The 22,779-nt window shown below is 52.8% G+C and overlaps 1 protein-coding gene and 1 long non-coding RNA gene across 9 annotated transcripts in view; one reads left to right on the top strand and one right to left on the bottom strand.

The window, feature by feature from the left end:
* Window positions 1-22,779, bottom strand: part of PRKCA (protein kinase C alpha) — a 294,769-nt gene that overhangs the window by 38,407 nt on the left and 233,583 nt on the right. For all 8 annotated transcript variants that reach the window (XM_044938474.2, XM_025279320.3, XM_025279318.3 and 5 more), the window contains 5 exons: window positions 22,458-22,554; window positions 5,756-5,893; window positions 4,416-4,589; window positions 2,401-2,492; window positions 448-510 (listed from right to left, as the gene is read on the bottom strand). In XM_044938474.2, the coding sequence (XP_044794409.1) occupies window positions 448-510; window positions 2,401-2,492; window positions 4,416-4,589; window positions 5,756-5,893; window positions 22,458-22,554 (564 nt within the window). The remainder of the gene's footprint in view (window positions 1-447; window positions 511-2,400; window positions 2,493-4,415; window positions 4,590-5,755; window positions 5,894-22,457; window positions 22,555-22,779) is intronic.
* LOC123332483 lies at window positions 12,786-22,531 on the top strand. The gene is made up of 3 exons (XR_006549245.2): window positions 12,786-12,891; window positions 21,696-21,888; window positions 22,376-22,531. It is a non-coding gene; the product is annotated as an uncharacterized LOC123332483 (long non-coding RNA).

Below are 22,779 nucleotides of genomic sequence, written 5' to 3' on the forward strand. Positions count from 1 at the left end.
TCCGGTTAGTGCTGGCCGACGTCCTGCCTTCACTGTAACCAGCAACGGCAGGAACCGGATCCGGCGGCCCCCCTCTCCCCGCCCGCCTCAGCACCCTGCGCTCCTCTGCTGAGCATCACTAGCAGAAACTCAGCCCTCACAGGTCCCCGACCCTCACGCTACACGAAAGGCAGAGGAGGGAGCCGGCAGGGGAAAGAAAAGCTCATTTTCTTGCAGAAGCAGAAATGAGATATGCTGTCTCTGAGATCCAGAAACCAGAAGCTGGTCCACATTTGCCCGGAGGCTGCAGAGAACGGTGGGTCCCAGCAGGTCTCCACGATGGGGTAGGGGGGATTGTCCTCTCCACGTTGACAGCCCCTCTCCCCGCAACAGAAGCACACGCCCATGGAGTCCAGAGGGCCAGCAAAGCCTCCTCTGTGCTGCGGGCAGCAGGGCCTCGATACACACCGATAAATGATTCCTCTTTTATGAAGAAAGAACAGCCCGATGGAAATCTCTGCCGCATAGAACCTGCAACAGAAAATGTCTGTCAGGCGTCCGGCTTGTTCCCTCCGGCCTCCTGGATACTTTCTGCCCTCAAGATCAGGCATCAAAATGGCACAGGAAGGGAGAGCCTGACCGCCAGAGACACTGCCCTACAGGCAGCTCCAACCTTCTGCGGTTTTATGACCCCAGTTCCCCAAGGGATGACACGGCTGATAAAATCAGTGAAGCAGGTTTATTACCTGCCTGAAAACAAGTCCTTCTTGTCTGGGGCAGGTGGACAGGTAATTTACTGCTTAAAAGAAATTCCAAGCACAATCTTTTAAAGGGTCGCTGTCTGCCAGGCTGTCCTGTGTCAGGGCTACAGTAGACTGAGCAAATCTCCATTTTCCCCCTTAAGGACAGAATACGGTAGTGTTTGAAAACACCCGTCTGCCCTGGAAGAGAAAGGTCAGTGTGAGCTGAACTCTGGGGCTGGTTTACTCACCCCCACACCCTCACCCCAGGCGCTGGGGGAGTGGGCCCCAGGCCACAGTTCATACCTGGTGCACCCTTTAAATAATTCATGATAGGAAGGAGTTACAGCCATGGCTTCAGAGTTGTTAATGGATCAATATCTGAAACTCCAAATAAACACTGAAGGAGGTTTTAAAATCTGCTTTTGTGTTTAGTTCCTGAAGCCTGAGAAGCCACAAGACTCTGCCTGTGCAAACAGCACTCTCGCGAGGCTTCAGTAAGCACACGTGTTTACATGAGTGTTTTTACAGGAGCGGAGGAAGGACCCCTGATGACAAGGACCACACTCTCAGCAGGGGGCCGTCTCTGAGTGCTGGCGGGAGGTGGGGAGGAGAGAAGGGGTCACGGGTGACTTTCCTGTGGCTTTCTCCTGTTTTTCTGTATTTTTAAAATATAAAACCTTCCAGCAACACAGATACAGTTGAAGGTACTAAGTGGGACGCCCGTGGGTTTCCTCTCGATGGAGGGAGGCTGTTCTGCCCTTGGCTCCAACAGCTCTGAGCAGTCAGGCTCAGCTCTGTCACTCACTTGCTTTAATGCTTTGTAACTAACAACATAAGAGACCGGGTCAGGCGAGGGCTTTCTGAAAACGGAAAGGAAAAATAAAAGCAGAAACCAGCAGCCCTGCCCTTGTTTTGAGCGAGCCCCCAAGAACGCCCTGCTCTGCCTCTGGTGGGTCTCCCCAGGCTGGCTCACCCCACGTGGGCCAGGGCGGCTCGGGTTTATTGTTTAGACTGAACGTCCGCTGGAGCCCGATGGACGTTTGATCAGGTGATTAACTGGGGTTCCTGGCACTACACATCTCCACTGGGGGTGAAAGAGCTTTGCCTCTCTGAGTTACTCGTGACTTCCTGGCCCTGGAATACGGGCTGATTCTCCAGGTCGTCAACGGTCCTGCCTCTAGATTCTCCGTCTTCCCTGGAGCCCGCGTCTCTCTGATGGCGCGGATTCCTGCCTGCGGGCCTCGAGGTGCGGGTACCCCACTGAAACCTCCCCCGACCTCCTCCTGGACGGCGGCCCCTCCGAAGCCTACGGGGGCGTCACCCTGGCACCCAGCCCCGGTTCCCTTCCCGCGCAACGCCTCTCCTGATGCCCCCGGGGCTCCAAGGTTGCTCCGCTCCTTTTCTGCAGGCTGTCCGCACCTCCTACACCAGCCCCCCACCCTCCCATCTCCTCTGGCCGGGAGCCCCCCGATGCTGTCAAGCCCCCGAGGCCCGCCCCCCCTGCAGCTCCCAGCGACAGGAAGAATGAAGGTCCCCGGTCTCCGGTCTCCGGGGGACGCGCGCAGGCGGACCCTGCCGACCGTCCTGCCCTGGGGAGGTAACAGCACTTCACCCCAAGCTGGCGGAGCCCCACTTCCAGACCCCCGGCCACGCTGAGAGCACCTAACAAGCTACTCACACTGCTTGCGGCTCCTTGAACTTCCCGACCTGCTGGATGTGGTACATGAGGTCTCCGCCGTTGACGTACTCCATGACGAAGTACAGCCGGTCCTGAGGGCCGAGGTTCGACCGGTGAGCGGGCTCCTCCGCGACCGGGGGCCCCGCTCCAGCCCGCGGTCTGCTTTCTCGTTGGGGAAACGTGGGCCGCGCTGGCACGTCTGCTCGGCGGAGCCCATCACAGTTTTCTCCCCCCAAGAAAGAATTAGTAAAAAGCCCCGCTGTGTGAGGACCTCAGAAAACATAAAGTCATGACATAGCCCTGAAACTTCAGCTCTCGGTTGCCCTGTCCACCCCTCTGGTTAGAGATGCTCCCAATGATGGAAACGGCCTCAAACCTTCCTCCCTTTTTTCCTTTTCATTTCTAAGTTGGGGCTGGCGTGAAGAGTCCACACGGGCCAATTCTTTAACCAGTGGTCGGCAGTGCAGTGATGGACGGTGATGTGTTTGCCCAGACGTGTCTGAGAGCAGACCTCATGGGTCGGGGGGCTTCTACCCCGTAGACCTCAGGGTCCTCTGCCGTGGGTGGGGCTGTGTGTGGGGAGGCCGATCAGTGCTCTGCATCCACGTTCGCCCAAATGCTGTTTCTGACTTTCTCTCTGGCTGACACGCTACATGTTGGCCCGCGAAGCACACGTCATAGAACTCCGTGAGTCTGCGCATTTATAAGGATATTACACTGGGACAGATGGGAGGTGGAGGGGGCTTAGGAGGGAGATAACAGCGCAGCACAAGGTAAACGCTGGCCTCTGCTCTCTTCCAGAAAACACCACCATTTCACAGAGGTTATTAAACATTAAAGTGGTGTGCAGGGAGGAAAAAGGGACAGAACTGGAGCTAACAGCCAGGAAAGGGCACTGGGAGCCTCAATCCCTCGCTTTCCTGTTATGAACTTTAATTTCAATTTTACTTCTCTGCTTTGTAGCTTTCCAGAGCTTAATCAGTGTAACCGGGCTGACAGGATCCCGGCTGGGGCTTTTCCCTCTCCTTCGCCTATTGCTAGATTCTCATTTGGACGCTACTGGGAGGGGCTGGGAGACGGACCATCACTCGGCTGCCCGCGCCTGGCTGCCCCCTGGTGGCCGGGACTGGCTCTGCGGCCCCCCATCCACTCCGGACTGCAGGCTGCGGGCCCGTCACTACTGCTGATCACCGAGCCACGTGTTCAGGACCGCCGTTGAGGCATGGAGAGCTTGCCTTTGGGAACGCCTCACTACGGTGCGGCGTATAGGACACACACATATAAATATAAACATCTAAGTGTTTGTATTTCTTGTAGGTTACCTGCCAGCACCATGCCCCAGACTTGGCTGATTAGTGGAAATTATTTTGTCCTCTCTTAAGTTAACCTGTGTGACAGGGCTCTGCAAACCTTTTCTGTAAAGGGCCAGACAGGAAATATTTTAGGCTTTGTGTGTGTCTTGCGACTACTCAGCTGAGCCTTTGTAGTCAGAAAGCCCTTGATGCCAGGTTAGTGAAGGCGCCAGGCTATGTCCCGAGAAAACCATTTATGGACCTTGAAATCATCTAATTTTCTTGTGTTACAAAATAATATTCTTTTTATAAAGCCTCTCTTAGAGCTCAGGGACCGTTCACACAAAACAGGCCAGACTGCCACCCCTGCGTGTGCATTACTCAAGAACATCCTCTTCTAGGACATGGGTCTCCTGATGCTCTGATGCCAATTTGGCAGCTGTACCAGGATTTAATGAGCCAGGACTGTGAGCTACCGTTTTGTATCTCTAAGCCTTAACACATTGCCCGGTGTGTGTTAAGAAAACCTTTGACGGAAGCATTCACAGAATCAAATGGAATTAATGCCAAGTCTATAAGTAAGGGATGCCCTGAATTCCCCAGTGGTACCCAGTCTGATTGGGAGAGGAGGATGTGGGCTAATGTCTTCTCCCAGGAGGAAGGCTGGTGGTGTGGCGCAAGGACCCTGTGGCGAGGGCAGGGGGCAGGTCCCAGGACCCTCACCACTGTCTGGAAGCAGGAGTGCAGCTGCGTCAGGAACGGTGGCTTGTCGAGCAGGGCCAGCACCCGCTTCTCCACCATGGTGCATTCCACATCGTCATCCTGGATGACCACGTCCTTCTTCAGGATCTTGATGGCGTACAGCTCCTCGGTCCCCTTCCGGTCGGCCAGCATCACCTGCCGGCAGACGGAGGGCAACCTGAACATCCGGGCACATGGCACGGGGGTGGGGGGGGGTGCGGGAATGTGTGTACAGACCCGTCAATTTTCTTTTAAAGATTTTTTTTGATGTGGCTCATTTTTAAAGTCTTTATTGAATCTTTTACAATATTGCTTCTATTTTCTGCTTTTGGTTTTTTGGCCAAGAGGCATGTGGGATCTTAGTTCCCAACCAGGGACTGAACCTGCAACCCCTGTTCTGGAAGGTGAAGTCTTAGCCACTGAGCACCAGGCAAGTCCCAGCAGATTCACCGACATGAAGAAAGCTCCACTTCAGGAGGTGCCAGTTCTCAAACACTGCGTTTTGTGTGTGTGTTAGTTGTCCGTTGTGTCCAGATCTTTGCAACCCCATAGACTGCTGCAAGTTAAACTCCTCCAGCATACAGTTTGGGAAAGCTCTGAGAGATGGTGAAGGACAGGGAAGCCTGGCGTGCTGTAGTCCACGGGGTCGCAAAGAGTTGGACACGACTGAGTGACTGGACTGGACTGATAGCTTCTAGGCCACCAAGACGTACATGCTGTGTGGGCCATAACCACACGAGGGCGCCATTGCGGCCGCTGAAAATGATGCTTGACATCCTCCTCTGCATCAGCAGGTACTTCAGGAGCACCGTCATCTCAGGAGCACCGTCATCTCAGGAGTACTCTCTGGAGGACCCTCAGAGCAGACACCTGACTGACCTTTACATGCTCCTCACAAGCCAGGAGTTAGGACCCAAATCCAAAAGAAAGCAGGAGGATTGAAGCCAGCCCCTGGCTCCGCCGTGAGATTTGGACCCAGCAGATGCAGATACGCAGACTGGACACAGAGGAAACCCGGTCTGGTATCTCTCAACTATTATGTTCATTTACTACAAGCCAACATTTAATTTTCAGTTGTGAAAATTATTCAGCCACCATTGTGTGGCGCGGACTCCATCCTGAACCCTGAAATGGTGGCACAGGGGGCCCTGTCTGGCTTTTTGGATAAGTCGTTTTTAATGTGCTGAAGTGGGAAGCCCCTGAAAATGTGGCGGAACCAGGGGACGTCTAGAGGGCTGCCCCGGAGTCCTCGGGGAGACTTGGACCAACCGGCCCCACGTCCTCCACGGAAGCCCCACCCAGCTTGGACACGGCCAGCTCACCTTCCCAAAGCTGCCTTTGCCCAGCACCATGAGGAAGTTGAAGTCCGTGAGCTTCACTCTGTCCAGGTTGTTGGAAGGCTGTCTCCTGTCCTCGGAGGGACTGATGACTTTGTTGCCGGCAGGGCCAAGCTTGGCTTTCTAAACAATAACACACACGTGAAAACAGTCAGCCATTTCCTCAGGGACAAAAGTGACAGGAAACTGACTAAGCTGGGTGCCGGTGCTGGGTGGGCGGTGGGAGGGGACACGGGTGAGGAAAGGAAGCGGGGCCTCGAGATGTCTATTCCTACCGTCATCGCTGCACTCACCCCAAGGGCGACATTTACAAAGGAACGAGAAGCTGCCCTCACCCATACAAGAAACTCTTTGTATCTTTAACTATGTTAGATAACTTTGTATCTAACGTAATAAAAGAAATAAACGTAAGTAACTGTGTACTGATTCTTCCCTTATTTGTAGATTTTCCAATCTAAGATTTGCAGAAAGATAACTTGCGCCCGCAAGAAGAGGGAGTGTGTGTTCCCTGGAGGAAAATGCTTTCACGGCAGGCTGTGGGGTGACTCACTGCTGCGTTAAAAGGCACAGGAAGGAGAACAGAGGTTTCTTTTTCAGGTGAAGAGTTGGACTCCTGAAAAATGGTGACCTGTAAGAGCATCTGGTTTCCCATGGATCCCGCGGTGCTCTCCGCACCTGACAGATCCTGGGTCATGACCTGTGAGTTCCCCAGAGGGGTTTTACCCACTGGTCACTTGGTTAACACCCCTCAGGTTAACGGCTCCCAGGGAGATGGCAGGAGGTGAAGAAGCTTTCGGGAGATTTTGGGCATGACCAGACCACCAGGATGTCGGTGCTCTGCTCTTTGGGGGAATGTGGGATCTGACGTGTTTGCTTTAGTGGCCGAGAAGGCTCTCAAGGAATTGTCCACGCCCCCTCTCTGAGCAGAAGCCTCCTTCGTCCATGCCCACTCGGCGGGCTGCTCGCGCCTGGCTCTGCAGGGCAGCTGTGCCTTCACAGGACGAGCCTCCACCCCTGCCCCGCAGCCCCAGCCCCAGTGCTGCACTCGGCGTGAGGTCTGCACTAACATTTTGGTTAAAGGAAGAATGAAGCGAAGCCTGGCCATGCTCATCACATGCTGCGCTGTGAGGTGACGCTTGTCTCTGATCAAAACAACCTTTCATAGGGATCGTGGGCTTCTCAGGTGGCGTGATCAGTAGAAGAACCTGCCTGCTGATGCAGGAGATGTGAGCTTCCCAGGTGGTGCTAATGGTAAAGAATCCGCCTACCAACAGAGGAGACACAAGAGACGTGGGTGGGATCCCTGGGTCAGGAAGATCCCCTGGAGGAGGAAATGGCAACCCACTCTAGTATTCTTGCCTGGAGGATCCCATGGACAGAGGAGCCTGGCGGGCTACAGCCCCTGGGGTTGCAAAGAGTCAGAGATGGCTGAAGTGACTTGGCACGCATAGGTAGCATAAGAACTTTGTGAATGAACAGGTGAACTTGCGTGGCTGTGCTCCAGTAAAACTTTAGTTACAAAAACAGACAGCAGCCAGAATCTGGCCTGGGGATTCTTATTTGCCTCCTTTCGCCCCACATGACGCAGGTTCTGAAATCATTCCTCATTTGCAGCTGGATTTAAAGACAGTCTGCCTCTGTCCTCGCCAAGCTGGCAGAATGGCTACAGTTAAGAGCCTCAGATGTCCCTGAATTAAGTCCCTACCGAGTCTCTTTCATGACCAGCACAGGAAAAAGCTGTTCGGCAGCCAAACGGTGTGGTGAGTGAAGAACTTATTCGGGAGAGCAAAAATTTACGGGAAACCACGTGAGGTCATCTTCTTGATGAGAAATGTTTTTACGGACACGTCCACACCGGCTGTCACTGCTGCTGGATTCGCCGGCCGCTGGCAGGCCTCTGTTGTCATGGCAACTCAGCCACTCTCTCGGGAGACAAGCGGACCCGTGACGCATTAGCAGTCGGGCCACTGTGGAAAATATGAAGTCCCTGGTTCTTCTGGACCCAAGTGTCCCTACCTTAGTACTAGCTGTGATGCTTTCCTGCACGCAACCTGCTTGCCCGTCTCCCAGATCTACGCGCCGACGGCCGACAACCGGCACAGGCCGGTTCAGTCCGGTGCTAAGAGCCCACTGGTCCCACCACTCCAGAGGTCCCGGAATGGCTGCTGGGTCTGTCCCGCCCAGTGGCCGAGAGTCCAGACTTCCGTGTGTGAGCTTCCGGGACCAGAAACTTCACCCTGTCAAGTTTTTCCGTCTGGAGAGAGCCCGTCTTTCTCTCACCAGGGAGCTGAGGGCACACATCTGCCTGATGCCCGCCTAATGGGAGCTCAAGGCCACGGAACGTCATTGGAAGAGGATTTGGGGCACTTGGTAATTTTTTGAAACCTGTATCCTTTTCTAGAGGCTCAGTGGTAAAGAATCCACCTGCCAATGCAAGAGATGCAGTTCGATCCCTGGGTCGGGAAGATCCCCTGGAGGAGGGCATGGCAACCCACTCCAGTGTTCTTGCCTGGAGAATCCCAAGGACAGAGGAGCCTGGCAGGCTGCAGTCTATGGGGTCACAGAGAGTCTGACATGACTCAGCGACTAAACAACAAACAACAAACCCTTTTCCTGCTAAAACGCTCCCCGTTGGGATGGCCATGGTGCTGGCTTTGTAAGTCGGTGCTGGCAGGGTCAGAGCCAAACGAACTCAATGTCAACAAAGGAAATGAGTTTCCAGACTGCTGGCAATATTGCCCAGAAGCGGGGAGTTCTCTGTCCTAAGAAAGCAGAGTAGGTATCAAGTGAGCTGGGCTCCTGCCAGAGGTGAGTGTGGGAACCACTGGACCACGGGCATCTTCCCCAGGACCAAGACAAGTCCCGCCAGTCAAAGAACACTCGGGAGCATCAAGCGGGAAGCCCGCCTTCACGCCCAGCAGGAAGGGCAGAGGCGCAGTGGGGCCCGTGGCGCTCTTCTGGGGCAGCGTTTGGGGAAATCTTTTACTTGCAAATCTTTACTGCCCTCTTGTGGTACTTATTTTCTGGACCGATTGCAATTTCTCTCTCTTTTTTTTTTTAAATGTTATTTAAAAACACTTTTTGTTTTGTATTGGAGTGTAGGTGATGAACAATGTTGTGATGGTTTCGGGGGACAGAAAGGGACGCAGCCACACACACACACACACACACACACACGCACACACGCACACACACACACACGCACACACACACGCACACACACACACGCACCCGCTGTGCCCCTCGGGGGACAGAAAGGGACGCAGCCACACACACACACGCACACACACACACACACGCACACACACACACACACGCACCCGCTGTGCCCCTCGGGGGACAGAAAGGGGCGCAGCCACACACACACGCACCCGTTCTGCCCCTCGGGGGACAGCAAAGGGACGCAGCCACACACACACACGCACCCGTTCTGCCCCTCGGGGGACAGCAAAGGGGCGCAGCCACACACACACGCACCCGCTGTGCCCCTCGGGGGACAGCAAAGGGACGCAGCCACACACACACACGCACCCGTTGTGCCCCTCGCATCAAGGCTCTCTGTAAAACTGTTCTGCGTGCTGTGCAGTAGGTCCTTGTCAGCTATCCTTTTAAACACAGCTTAGGGCAGGGGCCACAGAGGATGGGATGGTCGGATGGCATCACCGACTCAATGGACATGAGTTTGGGCAAGCTCCGGGAGACACTGAAGGGCAGGGGAGCCTGGCGTGCTGCCATTCACGGGGCCGCCAGGAGTCAGACACGACTGAGCGACTGAACAATGACAAAGGCGTTTCCCAGGTGGTGCTAGTGGTAAAGAACCCGCCTACCAGCAGAGGAGACATAAGAGAAGTGGGTTTGATCCCGGGGTCGGGAAGATCCCCTGGAGGAGGAAATGGCAACCCACTCCAGTATTCTTGCCTGGAGAATCCCATGGACAGAGGAGCCTGGTGGGCTATGGTCCATGGAGTCGAAAAAGAGGTGGACACGACTGAGCAACTAACACACACACATACACCCACCCCAAACTCCCCAGCCGTCCTTCCCCATCCTTCCCACCAAACTCCCCAGCCGTCCTTCCCCATCCTTCCCACCAAACTCCCCAGCCGTCCTTCCCCATCCTTCCCACCAAACTCCCCAGCCGTCCTTCCCCATCCTTCCCACCAAACTCCCCAGCCGTCCTTCCCCATCCTTCCCACCAAACTCCCCAACCGTCCTTCCCCCATCCTTCCTACCAAACTCTCCAACCGTCCTTCCCCATCCTTCCCACCAAACTCCCCAGCTATCCTTCCCCATCCTTCCCACCAAACTCCCCAACTGTCCTTCCCCCATCCTTCCCACCAAACTCCCCAGCTATCCTTCCCCATCCTTCCCACCAGCAACCAGAAGTTTGGTCTCTAAGTCTGTGCGTCTGTATCTGTTTTGTAAATAAGTTCATTTATAGAAATTTATAGAATTTCTTCTTAGGTTCTGCATATAAAGGATGTCGTACGCTATCCCTCCTTCTTTGTCTGACTTACTTCACTCAGTGTGACAATGACCGACCGCATTCTGACTGGACTCTTAGCCGAGTTTAGAAATACGCCCAAGTTTACTAGAACGGCCCACAGAAAGGAAGTTCCCGTAAATACTGCAAAACAGCACAAACAAGACGGAAACGCTGCCTTCCCAGCTCTGCCTTCACAGAAGGTGACTCGTCTCTCGTGTGAGAGCCTGGCCTCACACCTGGCACAGCCTGGCACAGCGCCAGTGGGAGGTGGGCAGACACCGGAATGTGTCCTAGAATCGCCAAGGGCGTGATTTCAGGAGACAAGCCCCAACCACTGCTAGCTGTCTCTGTGTCCTGACTCCCCAGACCTCTGATTGGGCCCAGGCTCTGCAAACCACGGATGCCAGGGAGGGCCGAGGGGGCCAGGTGCAGCCCCTGAGACCCACTGTGTCCGGGAAATAATGGAACGATGAGTCACGTGAGGGCAGAATTCAGCGAAACGGCCACCCCCAGGGAAATTCAACGTGTGCTAAGTGATCACAGGGTGGGAGCTCCTGAAAAACAAACAATGAAAACCCAAACCATGGCTGGCAATAAAGCTCAGACCCCTGGGAAAGTTCCAGGCACTTCTCGCCCTCATCAGCGGCTGCAGGACAGGTGTGTGGGTGAGGGTCATTCCCGTGCCTCCCGCACCCCGAGGAACCTGGGCAGAGGTTTGAAACCTGACAGGCGTGGAGGGAAAGACAGAAAAAATATGATCCTTCCCCCAAAAGGCTGAATATGTTTGCTCAATTACTCAATTTAAATTTTTTCTAAAATGCCTCTAATTGACAGCAGCAAGCATGCTGAAAGCGGGGCTGACTGCAATTAAATTTAGCACAAAATTTCCATAATCGTTGATTTCACCCTATCTTCACTGAGCGTTTTTTAAATTGCACCAGTTTTCAAAAAGGAGGGATCTAATTATAGCTCAGCTGGGACACCTGCTTTCAAGCCCGGCTCAGCTGCGCTGTTCTGGGCAGTTTTCTGTGCGCCCCCCGCTCCCTGCCTTGCCCCATGCTAACAGGCTGACGGGACTTGGGGGAAATGTGGCCAGGAGGACCAGCTCCGGCACTGCAGACCCCTCCCAGGCCTCAGTTTCTTCATCTGTCAAATGGACTCAAATGCCCACCGCCTCATATGCGGGGAACCCCCCACCTCGTTTGCTCAGTAGCTGCTGCACAGTTGCAGCACCCGAAGAAGGGCCCTGCTCAGGGGCTGCAGAGAGGAGTAGGGGGACGCGGGGACCCCGGGGACAGCAGGTCCCCAGCCGCCCGCAGGGGGTGCGCTGACACGGAGGACCTGCCCATCGCCACACCCTTCAGGCTTCTGAAACCTCAGAGTACTTTCCCTTCCCCATTTCCAGTCACCCGGGTCACTGATCTCTTGAAGTGCCTTCAGGGGACACACCTGTAGTGCCGGGGATGCATTCTGGAGATGAGAAACTGAGCAGCGCCGTTTGTGGGATGTTTTCTTCACGCGGTGTGTCTGAAAGACTATCTGTGGATTCTGGCTTAGTGCAGGGAGTGAGACCTTTCCTTGCCAATTTTGTTCCCAGGTGTCTGAGAGTTTACATTTTCCACTCGCTTCAGATATGAATATGCTGTAACCATCTCGGGCTGAGTTTAATTATTAACTAGAGCAATCCACTGGGAACACAGCTGGTCTGTGGCCCCTAAACAGCTCCTCCCAAAGACAGTGGTGTTCTCAGAAGTGACAATAGACCAGATTTTTAAAATAATTTACATGCAAGTTGCAAAGTTCCCTTGGATCCTTCGGTAACAGAATGGCTGATGAGGTTACAACAATGAAGTGACTTGGGAAGAAATGAGGAAAAAAGTGAAACAGAGGAGTGGTATCAAGCCAGGTGTGGCTTCCCTGGTGGCTCAGAGGTTAAAGAATGTGCTTGCGATGTGGGAGACCAGGGTTCAATCCCTGGATCGGGAAGATCCCCTGGAGAAGGAAATGGCAACCCACTCCAATATTCTTGCCTGGAGAATCCCATGGACGGAGGAGCCTGGTGGGCTACAGTCCACGGGGTCGCAAAGAGCCGGCCATGACTGAATGACTTCACTTCACTTAAGAAGATCAGAACTGGATGAGTCCGGCCTGTGACACATTTCCAGCAGTCTTCCTGACCGGCGCACACCACGCTGACTGCTTGCTGATGGAGGTGTGCGCCCTAACCAGGGTGAACTGGGTCTGGAGGTACAATCAGAGACGAAGGAAAACGCGCCGCCAGCTAAAAGACGCACTCCTCCCGCGGCGCGCGGCCTTCCGGCCTTCCAGCCTGGCAGGAACTCGTCTGGAATCACTCACAGGCGAGGCCGCGGTTTCCCAGGTGGAATCCTAAAGGCACCTGATCGGAAATTGGGAGGGCGGGCGTGAGCTGGGTTACACGTGAGCGTGTCCTCGCTGGGGCACCGTGGCCGCTTGGACAGGACATATCGCGCATCCCTCAGAGCAGGGGCGTGGAGGGCACAGGAACCCGGGTGACGGCTCTTGCAGAGGGCACGGCGGAAGGACAGGGCGGAGGACCCACTGCCTTTATGGAGTGTCACGACACCCCTGGGGGACGGGGAGGGAGAGCTTCGAGGTGAGTAAGAGGAGGGCCAGGCGCCCAGGGGGCAGCACCGGGAGCGGGGTCACGGCCACAGACGGGGCGGGGGGTGTGGGAGGGGGTCACGGCCACAGACGGGGCGGCGGGGAACAGGGGGCGGGGCGGGGGGCGGATGGGGGAGGAGTCACGGGCACAGGGCGCGTGGGGGGGGATGGGGGAAGGGGTCATGGGCACTGACGAGGGGGGTGGACGGGGGGTCACAGATGGGGCCGGAGGTGGGTGGGGTGTGGGGGGGGCCCGGGGCACCGCTCAGGGCTCCCAGCTGCAGGCCCGGGGACCAGCCCTTCCCCTGAAGAACTGTGTCAAACCAGGGGCCAAGACCATCTCTCTTCCTCCTCTGGCGTCTGTGTGGCCGGACATGGCTCAAGGCAACAGCTCCGTGACACTCAGACAGTCATGGTTCCTTCTGCCTTCCCCGACACAGGGCGGGTGCCGGCATGGAGGAGCCCTGGTTAACTGAGTGACTTTGAACAAACAGCCAGTTGCTGTTTAGTTGCTAACTCGCGTCTGACTCTGTGACCCCGTGGACTGTAGCCCGCCAGGCTCCTCTGCCCATGGGATTCTTCACGACCCAGGGATCGAACTTGGGTCTCCTGTGTTGCATGGGCAGGCAGATTCTTTACCACTGAGCCACCTGGAAAGCCCTAACAGAAGCCCTAATAGCCAGTTACCAGTCGCTTTATACACAGATAGCTGCTATTCGTAAAAGAAAAAAAAACCAAACCCACTTGCCACCAAAACTATGTGTAACAAAATGTACTTCTTGATGATTCAGAAGGCTCCTCAGTATCTTGAAGAACCCAAGGTTACTGGCAAGAAACAAACCTGTTAAGCAGCTGATTAGCCGAGTTCCAGCTGACCGAATGCCAGCTAACCAGTACTTCTGTTCACCTTGAACTTCTCCCTAAAATAACCCATCATGATTGGATAACTTCACTTTTTAAAGTACTAGTGTGAGCAAAACAAGTGAGACCATCTTGTCAGAGAATTCTATGCAGGCAGCCATGGGATTAATTCTTCAAGTTCACATGGGGTGGTGGTGGGGGGCGGTCAGCTGCTGGGAGAAAATGTGAGGGGGCTGCTTCTCTGAGCCGGAAGTCCACAGGCTGCAAGGGTCACAACAGCCCTGTTCCTGAGCAGAGAGGACAGCAGAGACGAAAGGATGAGGCTGTGTGTTCTGAAGGCTTTGCCCACTAAGACAGGATACTGGGCAGCGTGTGAATGTCACATCACTTTGACAGGTCTGGACCGACTGTCATCTATACATCTTATAATCATGGCCCTGTACATCTGTAATTACAGATCTCCTTATAGTCATTCTCAAAACAGGCCATTTTATTCCAATCCCCAAAAGCTCTATTTTAGACTAGAGATCTTAATCCACATCCAAGTTGAAGGGAACAAGAGAAACAAAACTGTCCTTACTGAGATCCTGGTGTTGGAATAACCATGGAGGAAATGTAAGCCTGAGTCTGTCTCCTGCACTTTCCTGATGGAGCAGCATATCTCTGCTTGAGTCCTCGAGGCACCAAGGTCTCCAGATTGGCTGAGATGCCTTGAAACGAACCTGGCATGGCTTTAGAAGGGTCCTAACATCCGCTGGATCATCGAAAAAGCAAGAGAGTTCCAGAAAAACATCTATTTCTGCTTTATTGACTATGCCAAAGCCTTTGAGTGTATGGATCACAATAAACTGTGGAAAATTCTGAAAGAGATGGGAATACCAGACCACCTGATCTGCCTCTTGAGAAATCTGTATGCAGGTCAGGAAGCAACAGTTAGAACTGGACGTGGAACAACAGACTGGTTCCAAATAGGAAAAGGAGTACATCAAGGCTGTATATTGTCACCCTGCTTATTTAACTTCTATGCAGAGTACATCATGAGAAACGCTGGGCTGGATGAAGCACAAGCTGGAATCAAGATTGCCGGGAGAAATATCAATAACCTCAGATATGCAGATGACACCACCCTTATGGCAGAAAGTGAAAATAAACTAAAAAGCCTCTTGATGAAAGTGAAAGAGGAGAGTGAAAAAGTTGGCTTAAAGCTCAACATTCAGAAAGCTAAGATCATGGCATCTGCTCCCATCACTTCATGGCAAATAGATGGGGAAACAGTGGAAACAGTATCAGGCTTTATTTTTTGGGGCTCCAAAATCACTGCAGATGGTGATTGCAGCCATGAAATTAAAAGATGCTTACTCCTTGGAAGGAAAGTTATGACCAACCTAGATAGCATATTGAAAAGCAGAGACATTACTTTGCCAACAAAGGTCTGTCTAGTCAAGGCTATAGTTTTTCCTGTGGTCATGTATGGATGTGAGAGTTGGACTGTGAAGAAAGCTGAGTGCTGAAGAATTGATGCTTTTGAACTGTGGTGTTGGAGAAGACACTTGAGAGTTCCTTGGACTGCAAGGAGATCCAACCAGTCCATTATAAAGGAGATCAGCCCTGGGTGTTCTTTGGAAGGATGGATACTGAGGCTGAAACTCCAATACTTTGGCCACCTCATGTGAAGAGTTGACTTATTGGAAAAGACCCTGATGCTGGGAGGGATTGGGGGCAGGAGGAGAAGGGGACGACAGAGGATGAGATGGCTGGATGGCATCACCAACTCGATGGACATGAGTTTGGGTGAACTCCAAGAGTTGGTGATGGACAGGGAGGCCTTGCCTGCTGCAATTCATGGGGTCACAAAGAGTCAGACATGACTCAACGACTGAATTGACTGACTGACCTTTCTGTTTGTTTCCAAGGCAAGCCATTCAATATCACAGTAATCCAAGTCTATGCCCCAACTAGGAACGCTGAAGAAGCTGAAGTTGAACGCTTCTATGAAGACCAACAAGACCTTTTAGAGCTAACACCCCGAAAAGATGTCCTTCTCATTATAGGGGACTTGAATGCAAAAGTAGGAAGTCAAGAAACACCTGGAGTAACAGGCAAATTTGGCCTTGGAATACGGAATGAAGCAGGGCAAAGACTGATAGAGTTTTCCCAAGAAAATGCACTGGTCATAACAAACACCCTCTTCCAACAACACAAGAGAAGACTCTACACATGGAATCACCAGATGGCCAACACCAAAATCAGATTGATTATATTCTTTGCAGCCAAGATGGAGAAGCTCTATACAGTCAGCAAAAAAAAAAAAAAAAAAAAAAATGACCAGGCCTGACTGTGGCTCAAATCATGAACTCCTTATTGCCAAATTCAGACTTAAATTGAAGAAAGTAGGGAAGACCACTAGATCATTCAGGTATGACCTAAATCAAATCCCTTATGATTATACAGTGGAAGTGACAAATAGATTTAAGGGACTAGATCTGATAGATAGAGTACCTGATGAACTATGAACGGAGGTTTGTGACATTGTACAGGAGACAGGGATCAAGACTATCCCCATGAAAAAGAAATGCAAAAGAGCAAAATGGCTGTCTGAGGAGGCCTTACAAATAGCTGTGAAAAGAAGAGAAGTAAAAAGCAAAGGAGAGAAGGAAAGATATACCCATTTGAATGCAGAGTTCCAAAGAATAGCAAGGAGAGATAAGAAAGCCTTCTTCAGTGATCAGTGCAAAGAAATAGAGCAAAATAATACAATGGGAAAGACTAGAGATGTCTTCAAAATGATTACAGATACCAAGGGAACATTTCATGCAAAGATGGGCACAATAAAGGACAGAAATGGTATGGCCCTAACAGAAGCAGAAGATATTAAGAAGTGGCAAGAATACACAGAAGAACTGTACAAAAAAGATCTGCATGACCCAGATAACCACGATACTTTGATCACTCACCTAGAGCTAGACATCCTGGAATGTGAAGTCAAGTGGGCCATAGGAAGCATCACTACGAAAAAAGCTAGTGGAGGTGATGGAATTCCAGCTGAGCTATTTCAAATCCTAAAAGATGATGCTGTGAAAGTGCTGGACCCAATATACCAGCAAATTTGGAAAACTCAGCAGTGGCCACAGGATTGGAAAAGCTCAGTTTTCATCCCAATCCCAAAGAAAAGCAATGCCAAAGAATGCTCAAACTACCACACAGTTGCACTCATCTCACACACTAGTAAAGTAATGCTCAAAATTCTCCAAGCCAGGCTTCAGCAATATGTGAACCGTGAACTTTCTGTTGTTCAAGCTGGTTTTAGAAAAGGCAGAGGAACCAGAGATCAAATTGCCAACATCCGCTGGATCATGGAAAAAGCAAGAGAGTTCCAGAAAAATATCTATTTCTGTTTTATTGACTATGCCAAAGCCTTTGACTGCATGGATCACGATAAACTGTGGAAAATTCTGAAAGAGATGGGAATACCAGACCATCTGACTTGCCTCTTGAGAAATCTGTATGCAGGTCAGGAAGCAACAGTTTGAAGTGGACATGTAACAACAGACTGGTTCCAAATAGGAAAAGGAGTACATCAAGGCTGTATACTGTCACCCTGCTTATTTAACGTATATGCAGAGTACATCATGAGAAACTCTGGGCTGGATGAAGCACAAGCTGGAATCAAGATTGCCGGGAGAAATATCAATAACCTCAGATATGCAGATGACACCACCCTTATGGCAGAAGGTGAAGAGGAACTAAAAAGCCTCTTAATGAAGGTGAAAGTGGAGAGTGAAAAAGTTGGCTTAAAACTCAACATTCAGAAAACTAAGATCATGGCATCTGCTCCCATCACTTCATGGCAAATAGATGGGGAAACTGGAAATACTGGCTGACTTTATTTTTTGGGGCTTCAAAATCACTGCAGATGGTGACTGCAGCTATGAAATTAAAAGACACTTACCCCTTGGAAGGAAAGTTATGACCAACCCAGACAGCATATTCAAAAGCAGAGACATTACTTTGCCAACAAAGGTCTGTCTAGTCAAGGCTATGGTTTTTCCAGTGGTCATCTATGGATGTGAAAGTTGGACTACAAAGAAAGCTGAGCACTGAAGAATTGATGCTTTTGAACTGTGGTGTTGGAGAAGACTCTTGAGAGTCCTTTGGACTGCAAAGAGATCCAACCAGTCCATCCTAAAGGGGATCAGTCCTGGGTGTTCATTGGAAGGACTGATGTTGAGGCTGAAGCTCCAATGCTTTGGCCACCTGATGCAAAGAGCTGACTCATTTGAAAAGACCCTGATGCTGGGAAAGATTGAAGGCAGGAGGAGAAGGAGACCACAGAGGATGAGATGGCTGGATGGCATCACCGACTCCATGGGCATGAATCTGGGTGAACTCTGGGATTTGGTGATGGACAGGGAGGCCTGGCGTGCTGTGGTCCATGGGGTTGCAAAGAGTGGGACAGGACTGAGCAACTAACCTGAACTGAACTGAACCTCCTGCCTCTACCTGGAATAGGAGGCGAAAATCCTCCAGCAGAGACGCTTCTATACAGTTGCCATGCAGTCACTGGGCAGTTATTCTTAGACTTAAATGGACCCAGAAAGAACTCTAAGCTGTTTCAAGCTTGGATATAACAAAACAGCCCAAATTGCTTTAAAAAAAAAAAAAATCAAAGGAAAGGGTTATGCAGTGATTCAGCCAGTTTCAGAGTCTGGAGGGAACCTGCCTGGACCGCAGCCCAGATTGGGGTGGGGATCGGGAGGACGCACACCCCCTGCTCAAGGTGGAGAAGGTCAGTGTAGGAGCCCAAACGCCAGTGAGCTGGTTTTCAATGACTGCTGAAGGCACGCCAGCTGCTGAACTCGCTGAGCTCCTGGTCCGAGGCTTTGCGGCCGCATCTGTTGGTCTGACACCCGGGGAAGGGGCACAACCGAGGCCCAGGTCTTCAGTGGAAAGCAGGTCTCAGCCGTGGAAACAAAAGCCATCACTGGAAGTGAAGCCAAGCCCCAAGCTCCTGGCCGCAGGCTCCTGGGCCCCTCTTGGGCCTGCAGCCCCCGAGGCCCCGCCCCTGCCGAGCGAGCCACGCCTCCTCAGCAGTGAGGCCGGGTTGGCCTCCGAGGGCCGGAGGAAGAACCTTGCTGTGGCCACGGTCAGCCCTGCCCAGCTGAGTCAGCTGCGGGGTGGGGGCTGGGAGGATGCTGCTTGCCTCCTGTGAGGTCAGGACATTACCCGCACGCTGGGGAGTCAGGGGCAGGTTCCTACCCCTGTTCATGCTCTCGGTGTCCTCGGGAGCCAGGGTCCCGTCTGAAGTCTGTCTTTTTTAAAAAAGAAATTTCATTTATTTTTGTCTGTGCTGGGTCTTTGCTTGAGAACTTTCTCTGGTTCCAGCCAGCGGGGGCTGCTCCCCAGCTGTGGGCGGGGGCTCGGGCTCAGCAGGTGTGGCTCCTGGGCTTAGCTGCTCCACAGCTCATGGGATCCTCCCAGAGCAGGGATTGACCCGGGTCCCCCGCACTGGCAGGCGGATTCTTAGCCACTGGGCCACCAGGGGAGCCTCCGTCTGAAGCCTCGATCCCCCCAGGTGGTACTTGGCACTAAGGAGATGCAGCATTCACTGGATGGAAATTTCCAGAATTCCCCCTTTCTAAGAAAGGAGCTGGTCCATCCCCAGGCGTGACCACACTCATCGCACGAGTTGGTTTGTTCACCCAAGTGCTCGAGGCGCTGGCTGTGTAAACGGAGGCAGACCCTGGGCTACAGAGCAGACTTGGCCATGACAGCTTCCCTCATCAGACACGAGCTCAGGCACCCTCCCTGGATGTGGGCAAGTGACCAGGAGACATGGATTCCTTGTGGGGCCTGAAGTTTAGATTCCAAAGCCTTCACGGCAGGACCCGAGGCTCCTCTCTGGATCCACGTGGAGATGAGACATGGACAGCTGTGCCCGGCAAGGGAGCAGGGGCACGCCGGGCACTTTAAAGGGCTGGAGGGCCATGCAAGGTAGGGGCGGGGGTTGACGAACCCGAGACACAGGGGAGGGCCTTTACCACGGAGCACGGGCAAGTTCTGAGGCGGGTGTAGCCCATGGCGCACTCCTGAAAACAGGCTGCCGTACAGTCACATAAGTGCATGCCCTCCCCCGACCCAGAATATTAGAAATCCTGTGCAGCGTCCTTCAGAGTCTGCCCTGGAGTCTGCTCTGCTGAGGAGCAGTGTTAATCCCTGTTGATGCTGCTCAAACAGAGGTGAGAAAATGACTTCCAACACCGAACCTCATCCCATTTCAATTTCAGGCTCTGCCTCTAAGAGCTGACGTGCAAAAAGGAAAACAAAATCTCTTTTCACTGATGTGCATTTTATAGATTTACCCCACTGTTAACATCACACAGTTCAGAAAGTAATTAAGGAAGCCATTTGGGGGAGAAAAGCAGAGTCCACAATGAGGCCCATAGATTTTCTGTTTTGTGTCCAAAAGGTCATCTGAAGTACTCGGGTTTCCATGGTAACACTGGCAGGCCTGATCAAATCAACACACAGCTACACTTTGTTGGGGGTCTCCAATGAACCATTTTTTCCCCCAATCTGAAGAATATCCTGAATTAGCTAAAGGCTTCAAAGACAATGGAGGCTTTTGGAAAATCCAATTTCAACAGCAGTAGACAGAAGAATGCCTGCTTTCTTTCCACAGACAACCTAGCAACTGAGTCTCAAGTGCAGTGATTTAAACGTCTTAACTCTCATCATAACTGGATCACATTCTGTTAATCAGTAACAAGGATAATCTCAAAATGTTTCCCCAGGATAAATAAAAGCCGACACACCTGTGATCATCAGGCATCTGCAGTCTCTGGGGTGATCCTGCAAGTGGAGTGTGGGCCTCTACTACAGACCCGCAGAGCGCCCTCCCGGCCCAGTCCTCCATGCTCCTGAGGGCACCCAGGCCCTGCCTGCAAGTGTCTGCCGTCAGCAGCCTCTTAACCAAATGTCAGTGATCAGTGACCAGTGACATAAAGAAGGCTGAACCCAGCAGACTTGATGCTTTAAAACTGTGGTGCTGGAGAAGACTCTTGAGAGTCGCCTGGACAGCAAGGTGATCCAACCAGTCCATCTTAAAGGAAATTGACCCTGAATATTCATTGGAAGGACTGATGCTGAAGCTAAAGCTCCAATATGTTGGCCACCTGATGGGAAGAGCTGACTCACTGGAAAAGGCCCTGATGCTGGGGAAGATTGAGGGCGGGAGGAGAAGGGGGCAACAGAGGATGAGATGGTTGGATGGCATCATCAACTCAATGGACCTGAATTTGAGCAAGCTCCTGGAGATGGTGAAGGACAGAGGAGCCTGGTGTGCTACAGTCCATGGGGTCGCAAAGAGCCGGACACGACTTAGCAACGGAAAACAACATTAGTGACGGAGCACTGTGAACGTCTTGTTTCACACCCTTCAGAACCTTCTAACTGGCAGGTACGACCTGTGCGCTTCTTCGGGACGGAATATATTTGGGAGAAGAAACAACAGCGGGAGGAGGGACCCAAGGGTGCCGGCCGTGCAGGGTCTCTGTGCCGCATGTGTGTGCACATGGGAATTTCTTTAGGGCTTGGGAACTGCCCGAGGAAGGGGAACCTTTACAAGGTAATGAATCAGGTACGTGTGTGAGTGCTCGGTCACTCAATTGTGTCTGACTCTTTGCAACCCTGCGGACTGTAGCCCGCCAGACTCCTCTGTCCACGGGATTCTCCAGGCAAGAATACTGGAGTGGGCTGCCATGCCCTCCTCCAGGGGATCTTCCTGACCCAGGGATCACACCCGAGTCTCCTGTACTGCAGGCATATTTTTCTGTCTGAGCCACCAGGGAAGCCCAAGAATACTGGAGTGGGCTGCCATGCCCTCCTCCAGGAAATCTTCCTGACCCAGGGATTGAACCCCTGTCTCCTGCACTGCAGGCAGATTCTTTACCACCTGAGCCCCCAGGGAAGCCCCCATGAGACTGGTGCAGAGACACAATCAGCTACTACATGGGTCCTTTGAACAACCAACACACAGGTGATTGGAGAAATGGCAAGAAATGGAAAGCTGTGACTTGGAGCGTAAGGCAGGTGCTTGGAGCAGAAACTGCATTAAGAGCTGAGACGTCAGGTGAGGAGAGAGAAGCAGGGGTGAAGAGGGGAGGGAGAGGTGGCACCACTGGGGCAGAAGGCTGTGCGCACCCGGGTGTGGAGAGGGAGCACCCGGCTGTGGAGAGGGAGCACCCGGGTGTGGAGAGGGAGCTCCCGGGTGTGGAGAGGGAGCACCCGGCTGTGGAGAGGGAGCACCCGGGTGTGGAGAGGGAGCACCCGGGTGTGGAGAGGGAGCTCCCGCTCCTAGAGATCTGTAGAGAAAAGGGAGATGTTGGCCCGACAGCCACACCCAAGGACGCTGCCGCCTGGAGAAGCCCACCTCCCCGCTGATGCCGGACCGACTCCCCGCACAGGAACCAGCCCCCTCTCTGCAGGGCTGTTCCCAGGCTCCATGCTCTAGGGATAACAGCCAGAGTGTCAACAGCCTGCAAAGCAAGGCGATGACGCAACGCTCACGCCTTTAGATAAGGACAAAGATTAACATTTACATGACTTTTGCCTTCCAGCCCAGTGACCACAAAAATGTGGCCCTTCCTGGAGTGAAACTTTCTGAACAGAAAGATGGTTCACTCACGCCGCTGGTCTCACCTCGAATTTCTGCCTGAGCTCCACGTTGCCTTCCTCGTCGCCTTCGGGGATCGGCACGTTGTAGTACTCGCCCTCCTCCTGGTTCAGCAGCTTGTACCTTCAGAGACACGGGGCAGAGGAGGGTGAGACCGTGCTGGCACCACCGGGCTCAACATCCCCCCCCACCCCCAGGCTCCAGTCCAGCTGGTTCTGAAATGCATTCACTGGGGAGCCAGGACCCAGGAAACTTCACACACAGGGGTCACTCTGGACTTAAGCCAGTTCGTCTCCTGAATCTCTGAAAGTGCTAATGTTTTCAGACAATTCACTTTTGGCTCACACA

The sequence above is a fragment of the Bubalus bubalis genome, chromosome 3 (genome assembly GCF_019923935.1).
Source record: "Bubalus bubalis isolate 160015118507 breed Murrah chromosome 3, NDDB_SH_1, whole genome shotgun sequence".
Taxonomy (NCBI): Eukaryota; Metazoa; Chordata; class Mammalia; order Artiodactyla; family Bovidae; genus Bubalus; species Bubalus bubalis.